Genomic DNA, 25,058 nt, shown 5'->3' on the forward strand with positions numbered 1-25,058 from the left:
TGTACCTGGGTCTTCATGTCTCCCTCCCCCGTCTGCCCTTGGCCTAGCTAGAGACCGACCACGTTGCAGTCACCACACAGTTGACAGTGCAGTCATTATGAGAGTTTAGACATTCATTTAGACCAAGGAAGGTGTCGAGTTTATTGCCAATATTGGGGACAAAAGTGAATTAGTAAACATACTCGTGAGTCGACGAAACCGGTGGCGTCTGTGCCTATGGCATATGATGGACACAGACAGAAAGATCCGTCTGTCCGGAGGAGTCTTTTTTATTTATTAATTTATTTATTTAACAGTTAGGCCCCCTAGCCCTATATTATTATTTTTTTTTGTTGACGTTATCACTCTCCTCCTAACGTTAGTTACAGCAGTGTAGGACCTTTTTAGGAGGGGATCCGTGAAGCCAGACGCAGTCTCCGCAGAACATATCCCCGTCGACGACCAGATACAGACTGATCTTTCGGTCAACCTCTGGTATTTTCTGCCTGGGCAGTCTGGCATGGCCATTATACAGTAGGGGTGCTGGTCCGAGAATGAGGATCGTATTTGTATATGAGGGTCGTCTTCGTATACGGTGACGACGTCGCAAGCTGCCGACTTCTCGGCGAACGGCGTCCCGATAAATGAGGACGCGTCCTTAAAAACCGATATAAGCTTAGAAAACTATGATTGTCCCCAAAAGTAAGGACGCAGAAGCGCGACTGTTCACTGCTTCTTGCTTTGACCCTCGTAAATAAGGACGATGTGCAATAAACAGAGATCACTGCTTTCCCCGTTTTCTGTGTGCCCATGCGTATGTTTTGTTGTAAGTTGAAGCTGACATACATGTAATACGTTGTACATGTATGATATAGGGCTATCTCTATAATACACTGTACAAACGTACCTTCGTTGTACCGCTGCATGCTGCGCATTGTGACATCAACAAGTCGAGCAAATTTTGCGTTTCTAGGACCAATATGGATCGAGTGTTATTAATGAAATGCTCTTCAACCTAAATGTGAGTATCGATGTCCTACTATCATTGTGATGTTTAGGTTCTATACAGCTACATGTACAAGCATAACATTGTACCTACAATCGTAGCTCTATGTAAAATTTAGAAGATCTCTAGATCTAGTTTCTAGATGAGCTTGGATTCATGGACGTTTCAGAATATACTGTAAATTGTGAATAATTCTTGCAAGCGGCCTATTGTGGCATGTTGACTTGTATGTGAAAGGCAGACGAGTTTCACGTCAGTTTACGTCTATCATTTAATTACTACAATTTTTAATTGAAAACGACACACATTTAGTATTTTCCATTCAATGTTATAGCGCTGACGAAACCTGCATGTATTAGAAGTCTTGTGTGGGTATGCATGTGTAACTGGGGGTGTTTGAGATACCCAAATGCCAGGAAATTGTTATCATACATCAAGAACAAACAAACAAACAAAACAAGCGCCAAGAAATCGGGTACCGGTACCAATTAATCACAAACGCACACACACACAAATCTTCACATTTTATTGCCAATTCTATAGACAAAAAAATCAGCTTTTAAACAAAAATAGGCACAGGTATCACAGTACACGATACATGCATGTATCCTTTCTGTGCTGACAATAATGCTATAGACTAGAATTATAATACAAAAAAAAAAGACAAAGCCTAATTATATTGTACGCCTAGAATAATGAAACATTCAGCAGTAAGATAACGTACTGGAAAGCAAAAAAAAAAAGAGAAACAAATAGATCAGTGACAATTTAAGTATAACAGACATAATAATAAACTTAGTAAATTGTAAAAGATTTTAGAGTATTGAACGTGAAATTGCACTTTAATTGTTATTAAACAGTTACCAAACGGTTTGGCACAGACAGAGCTTGGCCTTGGAGTTGCCGAGGAGGGCACAAACAAAAGTATGACTTTATTATAGGAGCTGATGTCAAGACTTTTTATCTTTTGTCCTCGGAAAAAGATAGTTTGGTGACTTTTTTTCAGTTACAAACAGAATGGGCAGATGCTAAGCACATAGCTGTTCATACACAGCAACATATCAGGAAGGAATGTCCCTTAACATTATAAACAACACCGTTGGTCAAGTACACAATATTTTAACATTATGCGTACACTTTATGATCTTACTTTGATATCACACAAGTTTTCCCCGTTTCGAAATAAAAATGTCATTTTCTTTTTCTACAGAATTAATTCATGAGAAGTTAAGGTTACAGCATCATTCCCATCAAGAACAAGCTGAAGGAAAGTCATTGAGCAGTACTTCTGGATGTTAATTGCATGACAACAAGTGCAAGCTATGCTTCATGACGCCGTGACACTGGTACTGAGAGCCGCCGGGAAAGCCGACATTCGTGAGGAGCAAGCCGAACATGCGAACATGAATTGAGAGTAGCCCAACTTGCATGAACACGTGCCCTTCAACATCAATTTCTAGAACTGCTGTCGTGTTCTGTCCACCAAGATCATTCCCTAAATCAAAGAGAAGAACAAATACTATAATTAATGTGTACAACAAAAGTAACTCGGCAGTTTAGAGTGTAGTGGGCAGAATTATACATGAAATAAACACATCTGCACACTAAAAGGTATCTTGCCGAAGTACAGTGTACTGACGTTAGAACAAAGTCTTTGGGATCGGCAGTTTTGTGTACAACAACACACACACACACAAAAAAAACAACACTCAAATATGTGATTATCGACTACACTGTGTACTCATAATACGCAAAAAAGCAATATTAAATGCAATGCTATCACTTTAATTTCATCGATATTGTACATTTAATAGAGAAAGTTGTTTGTACTTCATGCTTAGTTTGAAATCACATCAAAGTAGTTGAGGATTCGAGTACTATTCTAAAGGTTTGTTGTTCCTAATTTCCGTTGTACTATAAAAGGTTTGCCGTTTCGACGGGTCGTCGGTTTTACGGCTCGCTATTCCCAAGGTTCGTATTTAAACAGTTGTTCAAAAGGTTCTTTTTTAAATGAAAGGAAATTTATGGTTATTCTGAAAGTCCATTAATCCGAAATGAAGTATCATTCGATTTTTAGCTCACCTGAGCCAAAGGCTCAAGTGAGCTATTGCGATCGCCCTTTGTCCGGCGTCCGTCGTGCGTCGTGCGTCGTGCGTCGTCCGTCGTCCGTCGTCCGTCGTCCGTCGTCCGTCGTCCATCGTGCGTCGTCCGTCGTGCGTCGTGCGTAAACTTTTTACATTTTCATCTTCTTCTTGAAAACCCCAAGACCGATTTTCATCAAACTTGGCAGGTAGCATCCCTAGGGGGTTAGGAACTCAATTTGTTAAAATGGGCACCATGACCCACCCAGGGGGCCCCCAGGGGGGCCCAAACCCCCCAAAATTAAGGAATCTTTAAAAATCTTCTTCTCTAGAACCAGAAGTGATAGAGCTAAGTTAATACTATGAGTTAGTTCATTGATGACTGTAGTTTCAAGTTTGTTCATGGCAGAATCAGGGATGCCCCCCTTGGGACCCAGGGGAGGGGGGGTGGGGAGGGGTTCTAATGGGGCCTAAATTGTACATTTTCATCTTCTTCTTGAGAACCCCATGACCCATTTTCACCAAACTTGGCAGGTAGCATCCCTAGGGGGTTAGGAACTCAATTTGTTAAAATGGGCACCATGCCCCACCCAGGGGCCCCCAGGGGACCCCCAGGGGGCCCAAATCCCCCAAAATTAAGGAATCTTTAAAAATCTTCTTCTCTAGAACCAGAAGTGATGGAGCTAAGTTAATACTATGAGTTAGTACATTGATGACTGCAGTTTCAAGTTTGTTCATGGCAGAATCAGGGGTGCCCCCCTTGGGACCCAGGGGAGGGAGGTGAGGAGGGGTCCTAATGGGGCCTAAATTGTACATTTTTATCTTCTTTTTTAGAACCCCATGACCCGTTTTCACCAAACTTGGCAGGTAGCATCCCTAAGGGGTTAGGATCTCAATTTGTTAAAATGGGCACCATGTCCCACCCAGGGGGCCCCCAGGGGGGCCCAAACCCCCCAAATGAAGGAACCGTTACAAATTTTCTCTAGAATCAGAAGTTATACAGCTAAGATAATACTATGAGTGAGTACATTAATGACTGTAGTTTCGAGTTTGTTCATAGGAGATCCAGGGGTGCCCCTCTTGGGGGCAGGGGTGGGGGGGGGGGGGGGGGGGGGGGTTGGTTAGGAAGGTCCAAATGGGGGCCTGAATCGTACATTGTCATCTTCTTCCTGAAAACCTCACGATAGATTTTCGTCAAACTTGGCAGGTAGCATCCTTAGGGGGTCAGGATCTCAATTTATCAAAATGGGCACCATGCCCCACCCAGAGGGCCCCAGGGGGCCCCCAATTCCCCAAATTAAGGAATCTTTAAAAATTTGGGCCCTTATTGTACATTTTCATCTTCTACTTCAGAATGCCTGGTCAAATTTTGGTAGAGCTGTGAATAATTTAGATTAGTGACTGCGTGAAAGGTGAACTTGCGATACTCAGGTGAGCGCTAGACCCGCGGGTCTCTTGTTTTCGAAGGTTTGTTCATCTTCAATGAAAGATTCTTTTTATATGAAAAGGAAATTTAAGGTTTGCTATGCTGAAAGTCCATTAATCCGAAATGAAGTACCGGTATCATTCGTTTTTTCCGAAGGTTTGTTCATCCGTCAATGAGAAAATGTTAGTTATTTCATTTCGTTTATCATAAAATGGAAATAAGGTTCATTGTTCATAAAAAAGATCGTTCATCCGTAAATGAAAACGGTTCATTATCTGAAGACTTGTTGATCTAAAAACAATGATGTATGTTTTTGTTAGCAGTCCTATAATCACCTCTTCATTTTCGGATTAACAAACGATTTTCATTTCCGATTAACGAACCTTGAAACACAAAGATTCCAAACATTTTTAGGTTAAGGAACATTCGTAATAGCGAACCTTATTTCATTTTCGGATTACTGAACGCAAGGAAAAATGAATCTTCGCAGTAACGTCATATGCTATACAAACTATGTCGCAATGACGGACAGTAGTTTATTTCGGATTTGCAACGAACATCTAGGTACACTGCAAACAGAATTTGTGTGTTTTGGAATTGCGAACCTTCGGAAAAAACGATCGTTATTTCATTTCGGATTATCTTATAATATGGCCTAATGCAAGTTCCCTGAAACGCAGAGCGATTGCTATTTAAACCCACAAAAATGTGATGCGTTCTTCATCAAAGAGACGCTCGCTAAATTTGTCTTGTGCTGAAGTCATGCTGTATATCGTAAGCGTCCCGCATTTCGTTATAGGACCTTATAGAATAAATTTCGTTCATTTTTCTTTTTCAATGTCGCCCGGAAATTACTTCGTTCAATCGAAAATTTAGCTATAAACGTTTTACTTTTGAGCGACTCAATGACGTTTATTTTTAGATCTTAATTTTTGCATGTGCTTCGACGTTGTAACAATATGTCGTTCGTGGTAACGCAAGTGCACCATATCAGCTCCTCTTGCCAACGCAACATGCAGAATCATTGTTGAGCATTAATAATGATTCAGGGAAGAGTGGAGAGCCTATTTCAGGGCTGCCATTATCCTACACATCGTACGATCTTACCTTGCTCAACTTCGATTGTGCTGTTGGGATCTGTGCCATAAGACAAGGAAAGAAAATATATAAAAAACTCTTACGAAATGTTCCAGTTTCACAGAGAGAAATACAAATATGCAGTGTGATATTAATACTGAATCAGATTGGTAGCAATATATCAATGTTACTTTTATGTGTAACGTTGCTTACCTTGTTCGTTTTGGCCTTCATTACGCAACTCCGTCATTTCCTGAATGTGAACATCCATCAGTTCTTGGAGGTCATCTTTATGAAATTAACAGATGTAATTTGGTTAGTATACTTGCATCTAGATTCAAACAGAATTGATGTGGCACACGTGTAACACTTCTAAAGAAGTACGCATGTAATTTGTTTCTGCTTATGATGCGCTTATGATGCAATAACCAATAAAACAAATGTGATACAATTGTATCATCATTCACCGACCAATTAATGAAGCATGCGTGTGGGCCATCATGTGAGAAGTTCTGGTAACTTTTCTTACCATAGCACTGGCCTCTCCCCTCACTTGACTCCACGATGACGGGCGTGCTACCGCCGGACCTACAGGTGAGAGCTCACCCTCATAGATACAATGATTCATAAAATCAAACACAGTTTGGTTAAACTATCAGCACTGCATACTCTATAACTGTAGTGCGACCAGTCTTTAAAATCGCTGCAGTACTCGCTTACGGGAGCCATTTTCAAGTTTATTTTATAATCATTTGATCATAAGGATTTTAAAAATGGGAATATCATTTAGATGCGATCGAAAGAAGTATCTTTGATAATTTCGTTTCCACTGTTTCACAATTATTTTTTTTTCGTTTGTTTTTGTTTTGTTTTGTTTATAGAGTTTTGTTGTTAGTTTTATTCAACCGTTCCTTGAATATTAAAGCACTTCCCGTTTTGTCTTTGATCATTTAAATGCCCATGTGCATGCATACATTATACATGGGAAACTAGCGTCGGTAGCTGCGCACGTGCAGTCGGACATACATCGATACTAGTAAGTAGTTTTCGACACAACGATGTGTTCACAACGGGATTTGTAGGTACCGGCATACAGTCGCCAAACCAGACAATCGGAAATCGGAATATTAATTAACAATAATTAGAATTAATATTTTATTCATAAGAAATATTCATACCGTTCAAATTTGCCGTAATTCCACTGCAAAGTGCATTGGTGACTTCGTAGGTGTGTTAAGTTGCTCCATGATGCACATGTGTTGCCATTGAATCATTGACAGCACAGCGACTTTCACATTTCGCGCGATGAATCCACGGGAAGACGGACAACCCACAAAAGTAGACGGTGAACTAGGGGTATTTGTACACGAGGAATCCGTTTATCGCATCTAGAACGTGCGGTTCGGTACCCCTAAGTATGGAAGCAGGAGCCCGTCAAAAACATGGATATACGTCGCGTAGCAATTCGAATTACTACGCGACGTAAATAATTACGTCGCGTCGTAATTCGAATTACTACGCGACGTAATTATTTACGTCGCGTAGTAATTCGAATTGCTACGCGACGTAATTCCGAATTACTGCTCAACGACTTAACGTCACGACATAAAATGAATTAGTGTCATGTTGTAATTCCCAGTTCTACACAACGTAAATAATTACGTCGCGTAGTAATTCCAATTACGACGCGACGCAAATAATTACGCTGTGTTGTAAATAATTACAACACGACGTAATTCCGAATTACTGCTCAACGACTAACGCAGCGAATTAACGTAGCGACGTTAAATCAACCAATGGGATCGTTCGTAAAGTGAAGCGCATGCAATATCCGCTCACTGCGTGCTGGTGAAAACCGGAGCTGACTGACTATACAGCAGGGTGGTGGAAGTTCCTTTCCACCTCCCTGCTACTAGTATACAGCGAGCCATATGCCATTCCGTTGACAGTACAATCCTATGAAATGTTTATAACCTAAATTATTGGGCCTACATTGCATCAGAAATATATGTATGCAAGGTATACCAGCTAACCAAGTACTCTGTACTGACAAACATGCTGTAGGAAATGAGTGTCTAGCCCTTTGGCACGCGCACCGTGATGCATCACTGAGCAAATAACGAACGTTTTCATTGGTTGATTTAACGTCGCTACGTTAATTCGCTGCGTTAGTCGTTGAGCAGTAATTCGGAATTGCGTCGCGTTGTAATTATTTACAACACTACGTAATTATTTGCGTCGCGTCGTAATTGGAATTACTACGCAACGTAATTATTTACGTTGCGTAGCATTAGGAATTACAACATGACACTAATTCATTAAATGTCGTGACGTTAAGTCGTTGAGCAGTAATTCGGAATTACGTCGCGTAGCAATTCGAATTACTACGCGACGTAAATAATTACGTCGCGTAGTAATTCGAATTACGACGCGTAGTAATTCGAATAACGACGCGACGTAATTATTTACGTCGCGTAGCAATTCGAATTACTACGCGACGTATATCCGTGTTTTTGACGGGCTCCTGCTTCCATACCTAAGCCCGCAAAGCCCCGAGGAAAAAGATCGTCCGCGAAAAAGCTACCGATCCCGATTTTCGCGGACGCGATTTGTCCGCGTTTACGAAGATACCCTCGTTTGTGCGGACGATCCGCATTCTCGGACCAGCACCCCTACTGTTATATGGCATGGGATGGCAGAGACTGCCTGATTCTCTCTATGAAACGTTAGAAATACACATATTTTTAACAAGGTTCTATTTCTAACATTAGTTGGGTGTCCAACACTTCGACACTATAGTATTAGTAATGGTAATAGGCCTAACGTTAGAGTTCTAGTGGCCCTAGTCTACATATTTTGTCTAGTCAACTTCCATTACTTGATAGAGGATAGTGATAGGTAGGTTCTACTTAAAATATCTCGCAATTTGCCTGAAATTTTACTCACATGTAAGTTTAACTGTCAAAGAAAATACTCTGAATTCACAGGCGGTTTGCGGTATATGCTCCAAGATATAAACTGCTTTCGAACGAACGCACAGTGGAACATCGAGCAAAGAAAATGGGATTCTATCGGGATTCGAACCCGAGACCTCCGGATTGCTAGCCCGGTGCTCTACCGACTGAGCTGTAGAAAGCCCTAGTTCAGTGTTCGTCCCAGAAACCCTAAATTCTCAATGGCAATGCTCAGTCGGTAGAGCACCGGGCTAGCAATCTGGAGGTCTCGGGTACGCGGTTCGAATCCCGATAGAATCCCATTTTCTTTGCTCAGTTTTCCACTAATAGATATTATTAATTTCTGGTCAGTTTTTCTGTTTGCGGTTGTTATTTTGATGCGGTTGTTATTTTGATGCACTCAGTTGCGCCATAGTTTTGAAACCAACACCCCTACCCTCCATTGACAATACGTGTACGTGTGAAATGCATGTACAGTGTAGGACCTAGTAATGCGTAGTGGTGCTTTTATAATCCACAATGTCATTGTTTGCTGTTGATCTTGTTTATTATAGGGTCTTTCAGTCATATTTCGGCATCATCAAATCCCCAGTTAAAAATGCAAAACCACTGCGCGTACACATGTAGTCTCATCCGTGAATGTTCATTCAGTACGCGCAGTGCTGAATAAAAGGGGTGTCAGTTTCAATGTACAGTGTCGATGTGTTGGACACCTTCTATACAAACTTGTACCTAAGGCCAAGTAAAAAAAGAAACCAGTTTCTCGTCCTCGCGCGCATCGATTTTGGCCGCCGCATCAATTTTTTTACTATTTACTATTTTCAAAATGGCGCTGAAAATACCAAGAAATTCATAATTCTCGTCCCAGCCCGCTCCCCGCCCGCATCAATTTTCAGTTGCCGCATCGACTTGTTTGATATTTACTATTTTTTCGGCCGCCGAAAAAAAAAATCGACAATTCACCTACCAATCGTGATGTCTCATTTCTATTTACGGCTTGCGTCCTCTACTTAGCTGGAGTACAGCTGTAGCTTCTGTGGTGCGTATGTAATAACGCATGCATTTCACACTGCGAGCTCGGCAAGAAGGAATGACCCACAAAGCAGTCTAACTGTAGTTGGATGAGCGCGCGGGCCTGGGCTGTGATGTACAGCGCACTCGGTACGTCGTGAACGCGATAGCGGCAACATTTTTTGCGAACAATCGCTGATATTCCACGCATATTTCGCGCATTGTTCGTATTTTTCCCCGTTTCTCATATCTTAAGCGGATGAATTGTACTGTACAAATGCTTGTGAGGATTGTATCGAGTTTGTATGTATACATTTTCATGTCATTGTGACTATGTGCATGTGTGTTCAGTGTCGGAAGGTACGGTGCCAGTGCAGTGGCCGTGCTGGCCGCGTATGCGTGTCTGTAGCTGTCGACAGGGTCCCCATCCCCCTGGTCTGTCAGCTGTCTGCACGCACGCATTCACATTCAAATGTGTAGAGGCCCAAACACTCTGCTCTTATAACGTTGCATCTGACGGCGATGTATTGTTCTATTTTGAAGAGAAATTGAATGCGCTTTTCCAGCAAATGTAGAATTATTAAATGGGTGTATCTACAAAATAAATAACTTTTGCACGGATTCTGGTTTGTCTCGTATTTCTGCGGGATACTTTTCTTTACGATGTAAATTCACGGACACGGCCGTGAGTCGTATCATCTGTAGTGTGGTATACAATCATTCATCATCCAAATGATGAGTGATTATCAAATGTCTTTTTAGAACATGGAGAAACATCTTTAAATGTTTAATGCTATAATGCCATATCAGTATCATTTTGACATCCATCTGCAATTGTACCAGCCAGTTTCCAGTTGAATGTGCTACAATTGTGCTGTGAAGAGATGCAGATACATACCAGCTGTGTGGACACAAAAAGTCACAAACACCAATGATAAATAAAGCAGTGTTTTGAATATCATGGAATTTATTTCAGTCGTACATTTGTTGATTGAATGTTTTATACCTGTTTCAATTAATAGTACAATACATCAGAATTGCAAGTACATTGGTATCAGAAATGCCATTACAACACTAAATACCAGTATTAAGATGGTCATTTTCCCTTGGCATCTGTAGTGGAAAGAAAAAGCAAATGTATTTCTGCATGCATGAAGTTTCATTTCAAGTATGGTACATATTATATCTATTTGTTTGAAAATGCACAGAGTGCAGGCAAGACATACACTTGGGACCTGGTCTCTCATAACACAGCTACCATGCAGAGTGATATTTCATTTCATAAATTGGATGGAAAATAGTAAAGCCCTCTCTCGTTACCTTTCTCAGAATTACCGGACGAGAAACACATATTACTTTCATTTTGACAATCCTCGAAAAAATAGTAAGATATCAAATAGTAAGGACCTCCCTCATCGCCTTGCTCAAAAAACCCGGACGAGAAACTACTTTCTTTTTTTACTTGGCCTAATAGAACTCGTTGTCGTCGTTTTTCTGTCTTTGGAGACCCACCTGAATAGATCTCAAATCTGTAACATTGATTGTAATTTTGTTCCCATAAGAATAGGATGTCTGAGAGTGTTTTGCTTTGTGTTTTTTTTTCCAACATTTTGATGTTAAAGATACAACTGTATCTGTGACTATGCAGCAAACATTCACAGATCTACACTGTAGGTTGGTCTGTCTATGTAACACAGACTGCAGAGCTAGATTACATTCATTGTGTGTGAAAACAAGACTATCAAAACACAAGTAGGCCCTATTGGCAGTGAAATGCATTTTTAGCTAATATTTTTTCTTCTGTTGAAGGGTCGAAGATGGCAGAAGCAGTCAAGGTAATCGTGCGATGCCGACCCCTCAATGCGAGGGAGAAGAGCCTGAATTGCTCCACCGTGGTCAAAATGGACGGTGCACGAGGCTACTGTGAGATTTTCAAGCCAAAGTCCAAGGATCCGCCTAAGAGCTTCACCTTTGACGGTGCTTACTTCACGGAGTCTACAACCGAACAGATCTACGGTGACATAGCTTACCCCCTGGTTGATGTGAGTAGTCAAACATGGAAGGAAATATCTTCATCATCTGAACTAGATGATCTATTTCTTCTTTGTAATCTTTAAGAGGCTAGCTCTTGAAAGATAGTAAAGAAGAACATCGATCACAAATATGAACTTGACTTGTGTGCTTGTTTTGAGGAGCGTGGTCCTATTCAGAGGCTGTTGTATGATGACCCCTTTAGATATTTACTTTTTTCATCTGAGTTAGATTTAACCATGGAGCTTGGTACAGTGTTCCACTTAGTTATTGATCCTTTCGGGAAAGCAAACTTAATTTGTCAATATTTCCCCTTGGATGGTATGTGGAAAAAGTCCTGTGATACTTCTTCACACTTATTTTTACAGACATTTGTCCGAGAGGCCAATCTTACCCTTTCCAAACCATGATAGCACAAATTACATGGAAAGCTTTGACCCCGTTAGCGTCTCAAAAGAATCAGACTTATAAAGTGTCATTTGAGATTCAATTTAGCTGTACAGGTACAAAAGTGTAGATATGTAACACACAGATATCTACTGGAAAGCTCTTTAGAATCTCTCTAATGTTGATGTGTAAATGTTGACAGCACTGAGAATGTATTCCAGTATTTTCTTCTCTTTTTTTTTTTGTTGAAAAAAGTGCCCTTTTTGATTGTCTGAAGTAATGAAATACTTCGTGTGTTTGTTTATTTGTTTTCCCAATGTTTCAGGGCGTGCTGGAGGGGTACAATGGAACCATCTTTGCCTACGGCCAGACAGGGTGTGGCAAATCTTTCAGCATGCAGGGAATCACAGACCCGCCCACTCAGCGTGGCATCATCCCTCGGGCCTTTGAGCACATCTTTGAAAATATTCAGGTAGGAAATAAGTCCAAGCAATTCCTGTATAGGTCATGGCTCCAATCTCAGTGGCCATGGTTTTGGCTACAAATGTCGGTCTGATGATCCATGGGATAACAAGTTCCTTCATCTTATTCTAGATTCTCATTAAATGTTGTACAGTCAAACCTGCCTATTGTAGCCACCCATGGGGGAGAAAAAAAGTTGTCGCTATAGACAGGTTGCTGTTATAGACAGGCTCTTTCACATGCTTTTTCTCTTGGAGGTAATTGTCGTTAGTGGTCGTGTCCGGCAGGTGGCTGCTATTAGACAGATTTGACTGTATTATTGTTCTACCTGTGAAAGTGTTGTATAGACCTTCTTCAGAAGTTGATAGCAACATCAGTGAATTTTGTACTGTAGTCGTGAGTACTTGGGTGTGAAATATACAGTGGCAGTGAAGTAAAGTAGACAGTGCAAGTAAGGTCAAGTATGCAATGGTACTGGTGTGTAATTAATGAGTGAAATAAGCAAGGCAAAGTATACCATGTATTAAAGTAACATTTACAGTACATTATGTAAGTGCAGTAAGGTGTACAGTTTGAGTAATCGAATGCTGATTTGTTAACCCCCCCCCCAAAAAAAAAAAAAAAAAAAAAAAAACATAAAACAATACAAAACAAAAAAAAGCAAAAAGACTCAAGGGCATGCCTAAATATTTGGTAGTGAGATGTAGCTCTGAACATTATGTAACAAGTGAAATATTCATATGTGACAAGATGAGATTGACAGGTCCTTCTGCTGAGGTCTTGTCCTTTTGAGTAGCAACATAAAGTGGAGATTTACAAAAATCATGTGCTATAACCTCCCTCTCTATGAATCTAACATGTACATATAACTTCCACAAGCATTCAATACCTGCCGGCTGCACCAATAGAATAAACCCCATTAACATAATTCTGTGGCATTATTTGTTGCATCTTTACATATGATTTGAAATTTTTCTATTGATCATTGACTTGTTTGCCAGTTATGAGATGTTGCACAATTTGATGTCTATCAAAATCTGTCTACTTCCAGGTTGCAGAAGGACTAAAATTCCTGGTGAGGGCGTCCTACCTTGAGATCTACAATGAAGAGATCCGAGACCTCCTTGGGAAGGACCACAAGGCCAGACTAGAGCTGAAAGAACATCCAGACAAAGGAGTCTACGTCAAAGGTACATTTCTGTGACATGTAAAGGATGTAATAAGAGTAGCGCCCTCATGTGGCCGGGTGCTTGATGTTGTGCAGTGGACGCATTTGCTACAACTGTATGTCAGGTATTGTCAAATGGCAAGAGTAAATTGTGTTCCTCTAACCCCCCGTCAAATGTCAATATTCTGGTAAGGATGGCTTAGTATCTCTCTGTCAATCATATGTTTTATGGCAATGAATAGTGAGTTGTCTCTCTGTTTGCAAATTATGCATTAATTAAGGCGGGAGGACAGACAATGATTTAAAAAGATTTAGAGTCCAGATAGGATTAGAGATAAGAGCTTGGAATTTTCCAAGAGTTGCTCCCCTCATTCTTTACAATTAGCTGCATTGATTTAAAAATGATTTTACTTTGTTAGAGACATTCCTGTAGAAGCAAGTGTGTCAAAAGTTGTATGAAAAAAAAGAAAGCTTAAATGGAGTTGGGATAAAAGTGCCACAGCTTTGAAGTCTGTGGATTATGGAGCGCGGTTTTCAATGAAACCTCCCGAATAAGAGTCCCGGTTGCCTACTGTTAATAACTCTTGAGTGGAATTGATAACTCTTGAGTGGAGTTTTTGATCGATTTGTATGTCATGGACAGGGTCATGACATTATAAAATAAATTTGACACTCACTTTGGGGAGAGGGGATGGGGCTAGTACCAGGTACATGTATTCTTCCATGACAGTTGACAAATTGCTATTCAGTGTTTTTTTTTTTTATATTGCAACTCATTGAAAATTGCCCTCCATTGACATAAATCGCTACAAATCTAATGATTTGTCAGTCTGTTGCAAGAACAACACCAACGGAATTAACTTGATGCAAGAATCATTCATTTGAATTTTCTTACTTTTGTTTGGATATTTTTCCCCTTTTCTGACAGACTTGAGCATGCACGTGGTCCACAACACACGTGAGTGTGAGCAAGTCATGGAGCTTGGGTGGAAGAACCGGTCTGTGGGTGCCACTCTGATGAACGCAGACTCCTCCCGATCCCACTCCATCTTCACCATCCACATCGAGATGTGCGAGCTGGACGAGGCGGGGGAGGACCACATACGGGCCGGCAAACTTAACCTGGTGGATCTGGCGGGAAGCGAGCGACAGGCCAAGACAGGTCAGGAGAATAGAAGGAGGAAGAGGATGGAGATGAGGATCGTGAAGATAGTGATGATGATGATGATGATGATGATGATGATGATGATGGTGAAGATGGTGATGATGATGATGATGGTGATAATGATGATTGTTATTGTGGTGGTGATGATGGTGGTGGTGATGATGGTGATGGTAATGGTGGTTATGAAGATGATTAATCATGAGGATGATGGTGTTGGTGATGGTGGGGAGTGGGATGGTGTTGGTAGTGGCAATGGTGGTGGTGGTGGTGGTGATGATGATCATAATGGCAGTGATGAAGGTGGTAATTTCATGATTGTGAAGATGATGAGGGTGGTGGTGGTGGTGGTGGTGATGCCCATAGTGTGGTGGGGGTAGTGATGGTGATAATGATAATGGTCATAATGATGACAAGGAGGAGGAGAAAGAGACTTATAAGAAGAAAAATCTAAAACAGAATAGGAAAAATAGGACAAGAAAGAATGAACAAATGAAGAGGAGAGTGAAGAAGAGGAAGAAGAAGAGGGGAATAGGGAGGAGGAGAAGAAAGACTAGGAAGATGACATGGGTAAAGAGAAAGAGGAGAAGGGGAAGGAGGGTAGAAGAGTAGGAGGAGGAGGATTAGGAGGGGAAGGAGGAAAACATTGAAAGGGAGTAGCAGGGGAAGAGGAGGAAAAATCTTGGAAGGAATCTGAGATATTGCAATTGGAGGAAAAAGATTAATGGTCAATAGCAGGGAAATTTGAAACATTTCTCAAAAACTAGCAACTATATACTTTGATTTATCCAAGTACTTTCTTAGTGGACTGTAATAGTGGCAATTCTATCAAACCCTTTGTAAACTTTTCCTTGTAATTTTTTTTCCTGTTATTCTGATCAGGTGCCACGGGAGACCGACTGAAGGAAGCGACAAAAATCAACCTGTCCCTGTCGGCCCTGGGTAACGTCATCTCTGCGCTGGTTGATGGCAAGTCCAAACACATCCCTTACCGTGACTCTAAGCTGACCCGTCTCCTGCAGGATTCTCTTGGTGAGTGTTGCTTTTTTTTATGGAGATGATGTTGATGAACATCATGATGGTGATGAACAACATGACAGAGCTGCCAAGTCTCTCTGATTCTGCAGGAGTCTCCCTGAAAATGTCAAAATCTGTTCATATCTAAATAAGAGAATATTAAAATCTCCCTGATTAGGGAATTATTTTTGCCCATTGAAATGCATGTAACATGCCGATACGCTGTATCTCCGTGATTGCTGTGTGGAATCTCCCTGATATGGATGTGGGAATGTTGGCAAACCTGACATTAGCACCATTAATCTGTAAAACATACCGAGGCACCCAGCTCCCACAATATGTCATGCATTATTGACACAGTTACTGGAAAAAATAAGTCTATTGTTTAGATTTGAAGGTAACAAGGTTGTAACAATTCTGTCGTGGGATTGGTAGAGAATTCCACAGATGAGGTGGAGCCAAAGAGAAGGTACTCTGAGGATCTGCTGGCTGTTGAGAGCTTTTTTGAATATGTGTGATCCCTCTTACCATAACTTATCAACACAACAGCTCAAATCCAGTTATGACTCTGATGGCAGTACTTATGCACAGGAAAAACAAAGAAGAAGAAGAAGAATACAAAAAACAGATCAGGCTTGAAGGATGGAGATAAGTATGAAGGAGTTAATGAAGGGAGAAAAGAAAAAGAAAAACATGAACAAAGAAAAAAAATGCAGAACCAAGTAGAAATAAGAAGGAATCATGATACAGAGTTGCCAAGTTATTTATATTTAAATCATTCTATTTTTTTTTTTACAATCCAACAGTGCTTTTTTTCTTTTTAAGATTCCTTGTTGATATATATAATGGTTAATGTATTCCTATCTTTAATCTTTTTATCTAATTCTCCTTTTTTCCTTCAGAGAATTTATATTTTTTAAGTGCTTATCAGTATTTTTAGCTCACCTGAGCCAAAGGCTCAAGTGAGCTATTGCGATGGCCCTTCGTCCGGCGTCCGTCGTGCGTCGTGCGTCGTCCGTCGTCCGTCGTCCGTCGTCCGTCGTCCGTCGTGCGTCGTGCGTAAACTTTTTACATTTTCATCTTCTTCTTGAAAACCCCAAGACCGATTTTCATCAAACTTGGCAGGTAGCATCCCTAGGGGGTTAGGAACTCAATTTGTTAAAATGGGCACCATGCCCCACCCAGGGGGCCCCCAGGGGGGCCCAAACCCCCCAAAATTAAGGAATCTGTAAAAATCTTCTTCTCTAGAACCAGAAGTGATAGAGCTAAGTTAATACTATGAGTTAGTACATTGATGACTGTAGTTTCAAGTTTGTTCATGGCAGAATCAGGGGTGCCCCCCTTGGGACCCAGGGGAGGGGGGTGGGGAACGGTTCTAATGGGGCCTAAATTGTACATTTTCATCTTCTTCTTGAGAACCCCATGACCCATTTTCACCAAACTTGGCAGGTAGCATCCCTAGGGGGTTAGGAACTCAATTTGTTAAAATGGGCACCATGCCCCACCCAGGGGGCCCTCAGGGGGCCCAAGCCCCCCAAAATTAAGGATTCTGCAAAAATCTTCTTCTCTAGAACCAGAAGTGATAGTGCTTAGTTAATACTATGAGTTAGTACATTGATGACTGTAGTTTCAAGTTTGTTCATGGCAGAATCAGGGGTGCCCCCCTTGGGACCCAGGGGAGGGGGTGAGGAGGGGTCCTAATGGGGCCTAAATTGTACATTTTTATCGTCTTCTTGAGAACCCCATGACCCATTTTCACCAAACTTGGCAGGTAGCATCCCTAGGGGGTTAGGATCTCAATTTGTTAAAATGGGCACCATGCCCCACCCAGGGGGCCCCCAGGGGTCCCAAACCCCCCAAATGAAGGAATCTTTATAAATCTTCTCTAGAATCAGAAGTTATAGAGCTGAGATGATACTATGAGTGAGTACATTAATGACTGTAGTTTCAAGTTTGTTCATAGGAGATCCAGGGGTGCCCCTCTTGGGTGGGGGGGGGGGGGTGGTTGGAAGGGTCCAAATGGGGGCCTGAATTGTACATTTTCATCTTCTTCCTGAAAACCTCATGATGGATTTTTGTCAAACTTGGCAGGTAGCATCCCTAGGGGGTCAGGATCTCAATTTATCAAAATGGGCACCATGCCCCACCCAGAGGGCCCCAGGGGGCCCCAATCCCCCCAAATTAAGGAATCTTAAAAAAAATTGGGCCTTTATTGTACATTTTCATCTTCTACTTGAGAATGCCTGGTCAAATTTTGGTAGAGCTGTGAATAATTTAGGTTAGTGACTGCGTGAAAGGTGAACTTGCGATACTCAGGTGAGCGCTAGACCCGCGGGTCTCTTGTTTTGATCAGCATAGGTTAGCAGCCCTGATAATACAATCAACTTGTAGTAACAGCAGTAGAAAGGCTTGCCTTAACCCTAACTTACCGGGGGGGCATAATGCCCCCCCCCCTTCGACAAATTCCGCGACCATTCCGGCGTGCGAATTTTTTTGACCGTGCCGCTCGCTGACTTTTTACTTTCAAGTCTCGCGCAACTTTTGAGACCAAATTTGTTGCGCCCGGGCATACCGTTCCGAAGCCACGCCCCTTCAAAAAATTTTCGTCAACCCCAAAATTGCTCAAAAACGTGATTTTGTGTACAAAGTCAATACAAATTGTGTTTTTTCAATTAGTTCATATAAAAAGATTCATATTTTTTATTCTAATGGCTGAAATCAATCTATTTTAGTATAATTATTCTTCAAAAAATGTGTATGACAAATTCTGCTGAAAAAAACAACAAAAACAAATGTTCGAAAAAACAGAGAAATAAATAAAAAATTGATAAAACAATAAAAAAATACGAAATTAGTTTTGATACTGAATTTTTTTTACGCACAAATGTTCGGAACGTCACTAGGAATATTTATACCAAAAATCAGCATTCCATGAGCTTTTATAAGCCAATTAAAGACGAAAATGAGGTTTTTTGCATATATTTGCATAACTAATTAATTGAAAATTTAACTTATCAGTCTTGTAGATTACATCTGGCTTTATGTTCATGCAAAATTTTGCGGCGATCATGCGGTCAACGGCTGAGATCTGAAGGGGGGGGGGCATAATGCCCCCCCCAGGAATTCAAGCGCACTAAATAGCCCAGGTAAGTTAGGGTTAATTTGCAGAATTCATACATACATGATTACGAATCCCCCAGAGCTCTGTTCTAATGCAGAAGTGTTTTGCTTACAAGTGAAATGTCTCCCTCACCCTGTCAGGTGGCAACACCAAGACCCTGATGGTTGCCTGCCTCTCGCCGGCCGACAACAACTACGACGAGACCCTCTCCACACTGCGCTATGCCAACCGCGCCAAGAACATCAAGAACAAGCCCAAGATCAACGAGGACCCGAAGGACGCCCTCTTGAGGCAGTACCAGGAGGAGATCAAGATGCTGAAGCAGATGCTGATGGGACAGATCCCGATCCCGGCGGGAGGATTTGATGGTGAGGGTGTGCTTCGTGATGAATTTAGGCAACTCTCTTTTATTAAAGATGTAATCCAACTACATGTTAAAGTTGACTGTGACAGATAGATGAGTGAATTGATAGATATATAGATAGATGGAGAGATAGATAGATAGAAAAGTATATGTGGATAGATGGATAGATAGATGGACAGACAGATAGGTAGATAGATAGATAGATAGAATGATAGATTGATAGTTATATGGGCAATTCCACGGTAACTGACGTTACACGTAAGGATTTTTATGAAATTGTTTACCCTGTAGTTTTGTGAATGAAAGCACCTTGGGCTTGCAATTAGCATTGATGAATAAGTTCATGAGAATGAAGAAATAGGTGGAAAGTTTTTCTCTCAAACTGCATTTCTTATCACATAGCAAGTGAAAATGTGTCGGTAACTGACGTTACGGAAAAAGGACATGGGAAATTATGGTGTAGATATAAATGGAAATATCTCATGTCCCTGACTTTTAGCCTTTATGTGTTTAATATGGCAATACACCTAGGTTCTTAGGAACAGGTGTGCAAAATAATGTGCACTTTAGTTGTCTCCTTTTACCACCATGCCAATTTCAGTGAAGGCATGACGGTAACTGACGTTACGTAACTGACGTTACGCTTACATTTGCCATAGGGTTTACACATGCAAAATCATGATTGGGAATAGCTATGTGATATTTCATAATTCTGACCATTCAGAATGATTTGGTTGATATGGAGTCATACCTTGGTTCATCAGTCATAAATACACAATGAAATGAAACAGTAGTCCATTTTCTTTGTGTTCTATGAAAACTTAAAGGTAAACATGTCAGTAACTGACGTTTCGTAACTGACGTTACACATACTTTGCCGTGGGGTTTACAGAGAACTAATTTATTTGACAGGTTATTATACTGCTGCAATGTACCAGTGACAATCCCAGGCAACTACAGCAACAAATTAAAACAAAATCTAAAGACACAAATAATGTTGAGTGGGCCCTTAGGGGGCACCCCCCCCCCCCCCCCATGCCATAGCACAGTTGGGCAAAAATAATGTAAATGCACAAGAGGATATTTCTTGACATTTGTCTGAAGATTTAATTTTCATTCAACATTTATGATTACACAGAGCCATTAATAGATTAAGCAGTTCCAAGTATAAATATATTGACATGACTAAGGGCTTTTTTGTTTGTTTGTTTGTTTGTTTTTTAATGAACAAGAAAGTTTTTATCTACAGTGTACATAGAGTGCTCCACCCATAATACCTTGTAGTACTACACAAAACATGGATATTTTTGTGCTTGAAAAAAATATCAAAATATCTTCCAGGTCATGGGGAAAAAAACATGTATCAACTCATAAATATGCATAAATATGTATCAAATCTATTGTGATATATTTCTCCTTCTTTTCTTCATTTTACTCCTGATGATCTCCATCATCAATTGATTTAAATGAAAAGTGTCGCACTTTTAATATTTCTCTGTGAAGAAGAAAAATAAATGCTTTTTTGGTCAAAAGAGCGTTACTGTTTTATTCCTAGCTTGAAGTAATTTAACTGTTTTTCTTTTCCTTTTCACTGATATATCACGGCTTGCAAATACATTGGAGATCCCAAGAAATCGGACTTTGCAACGAAAGAATACTAAAATCAATATAAAAAACTCTTCCTGTTCATAATTATCATGTGTTGTATTATAAAATGTCCCTACATGAATAGAATAAAGTAATCAACAAATACACACTGTATGAACAATTTTTTTAAAAACCCAATAGAATCCTCTCTCACTTTGAGCAACATCAGTGTTAAGTTTCAAACAATAATGAGTACATGCCTCACGTACCATATTACAAGATGAGCCATGTTAACTACACCACACATTTAAGTGCAAGAGAAGAAATATCTGTTTGTGCATTTGCCTTGAGGTAGAAACTTGACTAAGCTTCCTGAAAAAAAAAGAAAAATGCCAGCAAAAGCAAACATTGGTGAAGATTGTTAAACTGTTGGTATACAGCTGTGCAGAAGTTTGTTTGTTTGTTTGTTTGTTTGCAGAAAATGTGGTTAACAAGCAATCATGTCACTGATTAGGCCTACAAACTTTGGTAGCTTTATCATCCCGTAGGACTGGGAATGTACTAATTTGAGTGCATATACTGCATGTGGCAAACTAAACTTCCAGATGATTTAACCTTAAACTTGTGCTGAATCAAAAATCGAAAGCTCAAGCCCCCCCCCCAAAAAAAAAGATAATCATGGTAAATGAATGAATAAATGAATTTAGAAAAAAAAATATCCATGGACATACCATGGTAATGACATCATTTCCTATGAAAGGGATTGCTGCTCTTTGTTGTAAGTTGACTTCCCAGATGTATTGAAATGGCCAAAAGTCAAAAAATTTGCCTCAGTTATAATTACTGTCGTGGTAACTGACGTTACATACTCGTGTATGACGTTTCGGTAACTGACGTTACACATTTTGTAGTGTTCATTTTGACTCTCCAGTATGCCAAGTATCCTTATTTTTGGTATTAAAATAAAGGCATATGGGCATACATTAGAAATCCCAAGTTACATCATACAGCTCACTTCCTTTGATGAATAAACTTAAAAATTCCTTGTTTTTGGTAACTGACGTTACATCCATCATTATCAAAGTAATTAAAAGTTTTTATCAAATTCTTTAAAGCTACCAGCTTTTTTTTCTATCGTGTGGTAAAAGACTTCTCTGGTAGCTGCATACATATGAAAGATTGTTGTTTAGAGTACTAATAAAGTGGATATACAGAGGGTAAGTTATGCGACAATACACTCTTTTCACCATTGAGTTATAGGCATATTTTGGCAGCCATTTTGAAATTCAAAATGGCTGCTTTTATTGAAAAACATAATGATTCTGAAAACTTCAACTCAAGTACTGTCTGAAAATGTATGGTGTTTGAAACAAATATCATTTTGAATTTTTGGCACCTGTGTCCTAGTTACCGTGGAATTGCCCATATACATTGTAGATAGATGGACAGATTGATGGGTAGTTGGATAGGTAGATAGAGTAAAATTATGAAGTTATTGGATTTGAAAAGCTTCACACACTTTTCTTTAGATGTGATATTCGTTGCCACCACATAGGCAAATTGACTAGAATATGGCAAAAATTAAAATAATAGAATACAAGTTTAGATGGGGGATTAAGGGCAGAGGAGACACTGTGGGTTGGCTTGTGCTGTTTTCCTGTGCCTTTCTCAATAGTTGTGTCTTTTACATGCTGTGGGTTATTCATTCTTGAACCTTGTTTGGGAAGGTTGTTTTTAGTGGCAGAAGATTTTAGATGCCATGTGGTAGCATGCAAGATTGCTTTAGGAGTGGGTGCGAAGCGGGAGACAGAACCTTGGAGCAAGGGCCTATTATTTCAGTCTTGTGATGTGATCAGTGTCAACGTGTTAGATTTGTTGGGTGTCTCTGCAAGAGAGAAAATTTTTTTTCCCCCTAATTTTGCTAGAGATTTATAGCAGCAAGAAATAAGGATGGGATAGGTTGTACATCTGGGTTCAGTTATCCTCCAAGGGCGGTTTGGGTCGCAGGAATGATATTCAAACTTTCATTATTTGTTTTTGTTTATATTTCTTTGATTTCTCTGTCAGATATTCAATTGGTTGGTAAGTTCCATGATTCTCGGTTTGACGTGTGACAAAGAATCTCCACTCTCCTACTTTTCATCTCACTATACCTTCTTCTTTGTGAAACACCTCATCGTACATAACTGGGTCTATATTCCAATTTCTCCTTCCTACTACGTACAGTGGACACTTGCTATAAAAGTGCCGTCAAAAGCCGAACTTTTGGCAGCTCGGCACGTTCGTCAAAAGCCGAACCTTGGCAGCTGGGCAGGTTCGTCAAAAGCCGAACCTTGGCAGCTCCGCAGGTTCGTCAAAAGCCGAACCGTGGCAGCTCCGCAGGTTCGTCAAAAGCCGAACCTTAGCAGCTCCGCAGGTTCGTGAAAAGGCGAACCTTGGCAGCTCCGCAGGTTCGTCAAAAGCCGAACCGTGGCAGCTCCGCAGGTTCGTCAAAAGCCGAACCTTGGCAGCTCTATGATCGATGCAATTCTGAAAGAAATGAAGGACAAATTTCTTGCTTCTATTTTTGTTTATGCCGAACCCTGCTCCACAATTTCAGATTAAGATGCCAAATTTCGATCATTTGCAGACTGATTTTCCCATTTTTTGAGTACTCATTTTCAGCAAAATCAATCTAATTTTTTAGACTAATGTAGAAAGTCTATTTCTTAAATAGAATGGGTTTGTTGATAATTAACAAACTCTTGTCATAGCCAAGCAATTGTTCTCACACCAGAGTTTGAAGCCACTTTATACTACATTGTTTTCAAAACTTGGTATAATTAAACGACATTTTGATTCAAACATTGGGATTTTACTGGACTCAGGGATTTTGCTCCCTAACAATCATCCACTGAAATTATATCACAAGTTCAACATATTTATATTAGAACAGGATTCCGTACCTATGTGTTCACCATGTCATCTTCTTCTCATTAATCCTGTACATATTAGAATTTTTAAGTATTTTCAAGTACATTCACATGACAATGACATGTATGTCAGCCAGATATCTCTATTCACCATTCTTTGTGCACTTCTACGGTACCAACAACCAAAACTGTCACAAACTGTTTCAATATCATCCATGTGTGTTCCTCACTAGTCATACCGATAACATGTCTGTCAAATTGATATTCTAAATCATTTCTTTTCTGCGTGTGTTCACAATTCACTGCTTATCATTATACCGACACAGATCTTGCACTCTGAGACAAATGATCTGTGTCTGTCATGACTTGAACTGTGTTTAGATATACAAATTTGAGATTATGATAGATATGTTCTTACATCATGCAAACATCATTGATATCACATTACAGCTGAAAGTTAAAAAAAAAAGATTTCACCCTCAACCACATGTACCTATGCTTTTCTAGAATACACATTGTTCCTTTCGCATTAAGCGTACAGGGGAGTTAAAATAAAAGAGGACTGTTTCTGTGGTACCTTGTCCTGATCAAGTTCTTCTCCCCTATTCCAGCAAAGGGTTAAAAAAAATGCTGTGTGTTTTGTCATCTAACCTCAATTATTAAGTGTCAAATGCTTGGACATGGTTTAATACAGGTATACTAAACACTTACCTACTTATCCTGGAAGGGGGAGTGGGTGGTTTCTTGCACATTTCCCCTTCTAAAGTGAAGGGAGCAGTTACCATCCACAACTGATATTGAAGATTGAATTGCAGAGGGAGGCTGACACAAGGAATAATGGTATGAACCTACACAGCAGCAAAGACTTGCACACAATTTTTAGACACTAACATCCCTCGCGCCCCCCCCCCCCCCCACACACACACATTCATAATATATACACTCATGCATAACCACAAACAAGACATATGATGAGGCAGCCATGAGCAAATCAGATATGAACGTATGAGTTTATAGGAAAATGTGAATTAGGTGTGAAAAAGTGATTCCTCCCATTGTTTACTCTCCTGATCTTACTCTTGTGTGGATCTATCTCATTGGGTTGATGGCCCACATATGCAAACTTTTTCACCCTTTGGCCATACCTTATACTAGCAAAAGATGGCATTTGTGTTTGCAAGGAGTTGATGATTTCTTTTTTTTTTTTTATTAACACCTGCCCAGTTGGCACCAATATGGTTATATGCACAGATTTTTATTTTTAATTTTTAGAAGTGACAAAAAGTGAAATTGTTTCTTGATTTCTCAAGGCT

At 40.2% G+C, this 25,058-nt stretch overlaps 1 protein-coding gene across 1 annotated transcript in view; it reads left to right on the plus strand.

Moving 5' to 3' along the window:
- The first annotated feature begins 11,351 nt into the window (after window positions 1–11,351).
- Window positions 11,352–25,058, plus strand: part of LOC139736574 (osmotic avoidance abnormal protein 3-like) — a 28,674-nt gene continuing 14,967 nt past the window's right edge. The window contains exons 1-6 of the mRNA XM_071647321.1: window positions 11,352–11,576; window positions 12,278–12,424; window positions 13,466–13,604; window positions 14,511–14,744; window positions 15,627–15,776; window positions 19,023–19,250. Of these exons, the coding sequence (XP_071503422.1) occupies window positions 11,352–11,576; window positions 12,278–12,424; window positions 13,466–13,604; window positions 14,511–14,744; window positions 15,627–15,776; window positions 19,023–19,250 (1,123 nt within the window). The remainder of the gene's footprint in view (window positions 11,577–12,277; window positions 12,425–13,465; window positions 13,605–14,510; window positions 14,745–15,626; window positions 15,777–19,022; window positions 19,251–25,058) is intronic.

Source organism: Diadema antillarum, unplaced genomic scaffold, assembly GCF_040938485.1.
Source record: "Diadema antillarum isolate AM-2024a unplaced genomic scaffold, OU_Dant_1.0 seq00000656_RagTag, whole genome shotgun sequence".
Taxonomy (NCBI): domain Eukaryota; kingdom Metazoa; phylum Echinodermata; class Echinoidea; order Diadematoida; family Diadematidae; genus Diadema; species Diadema antillarum.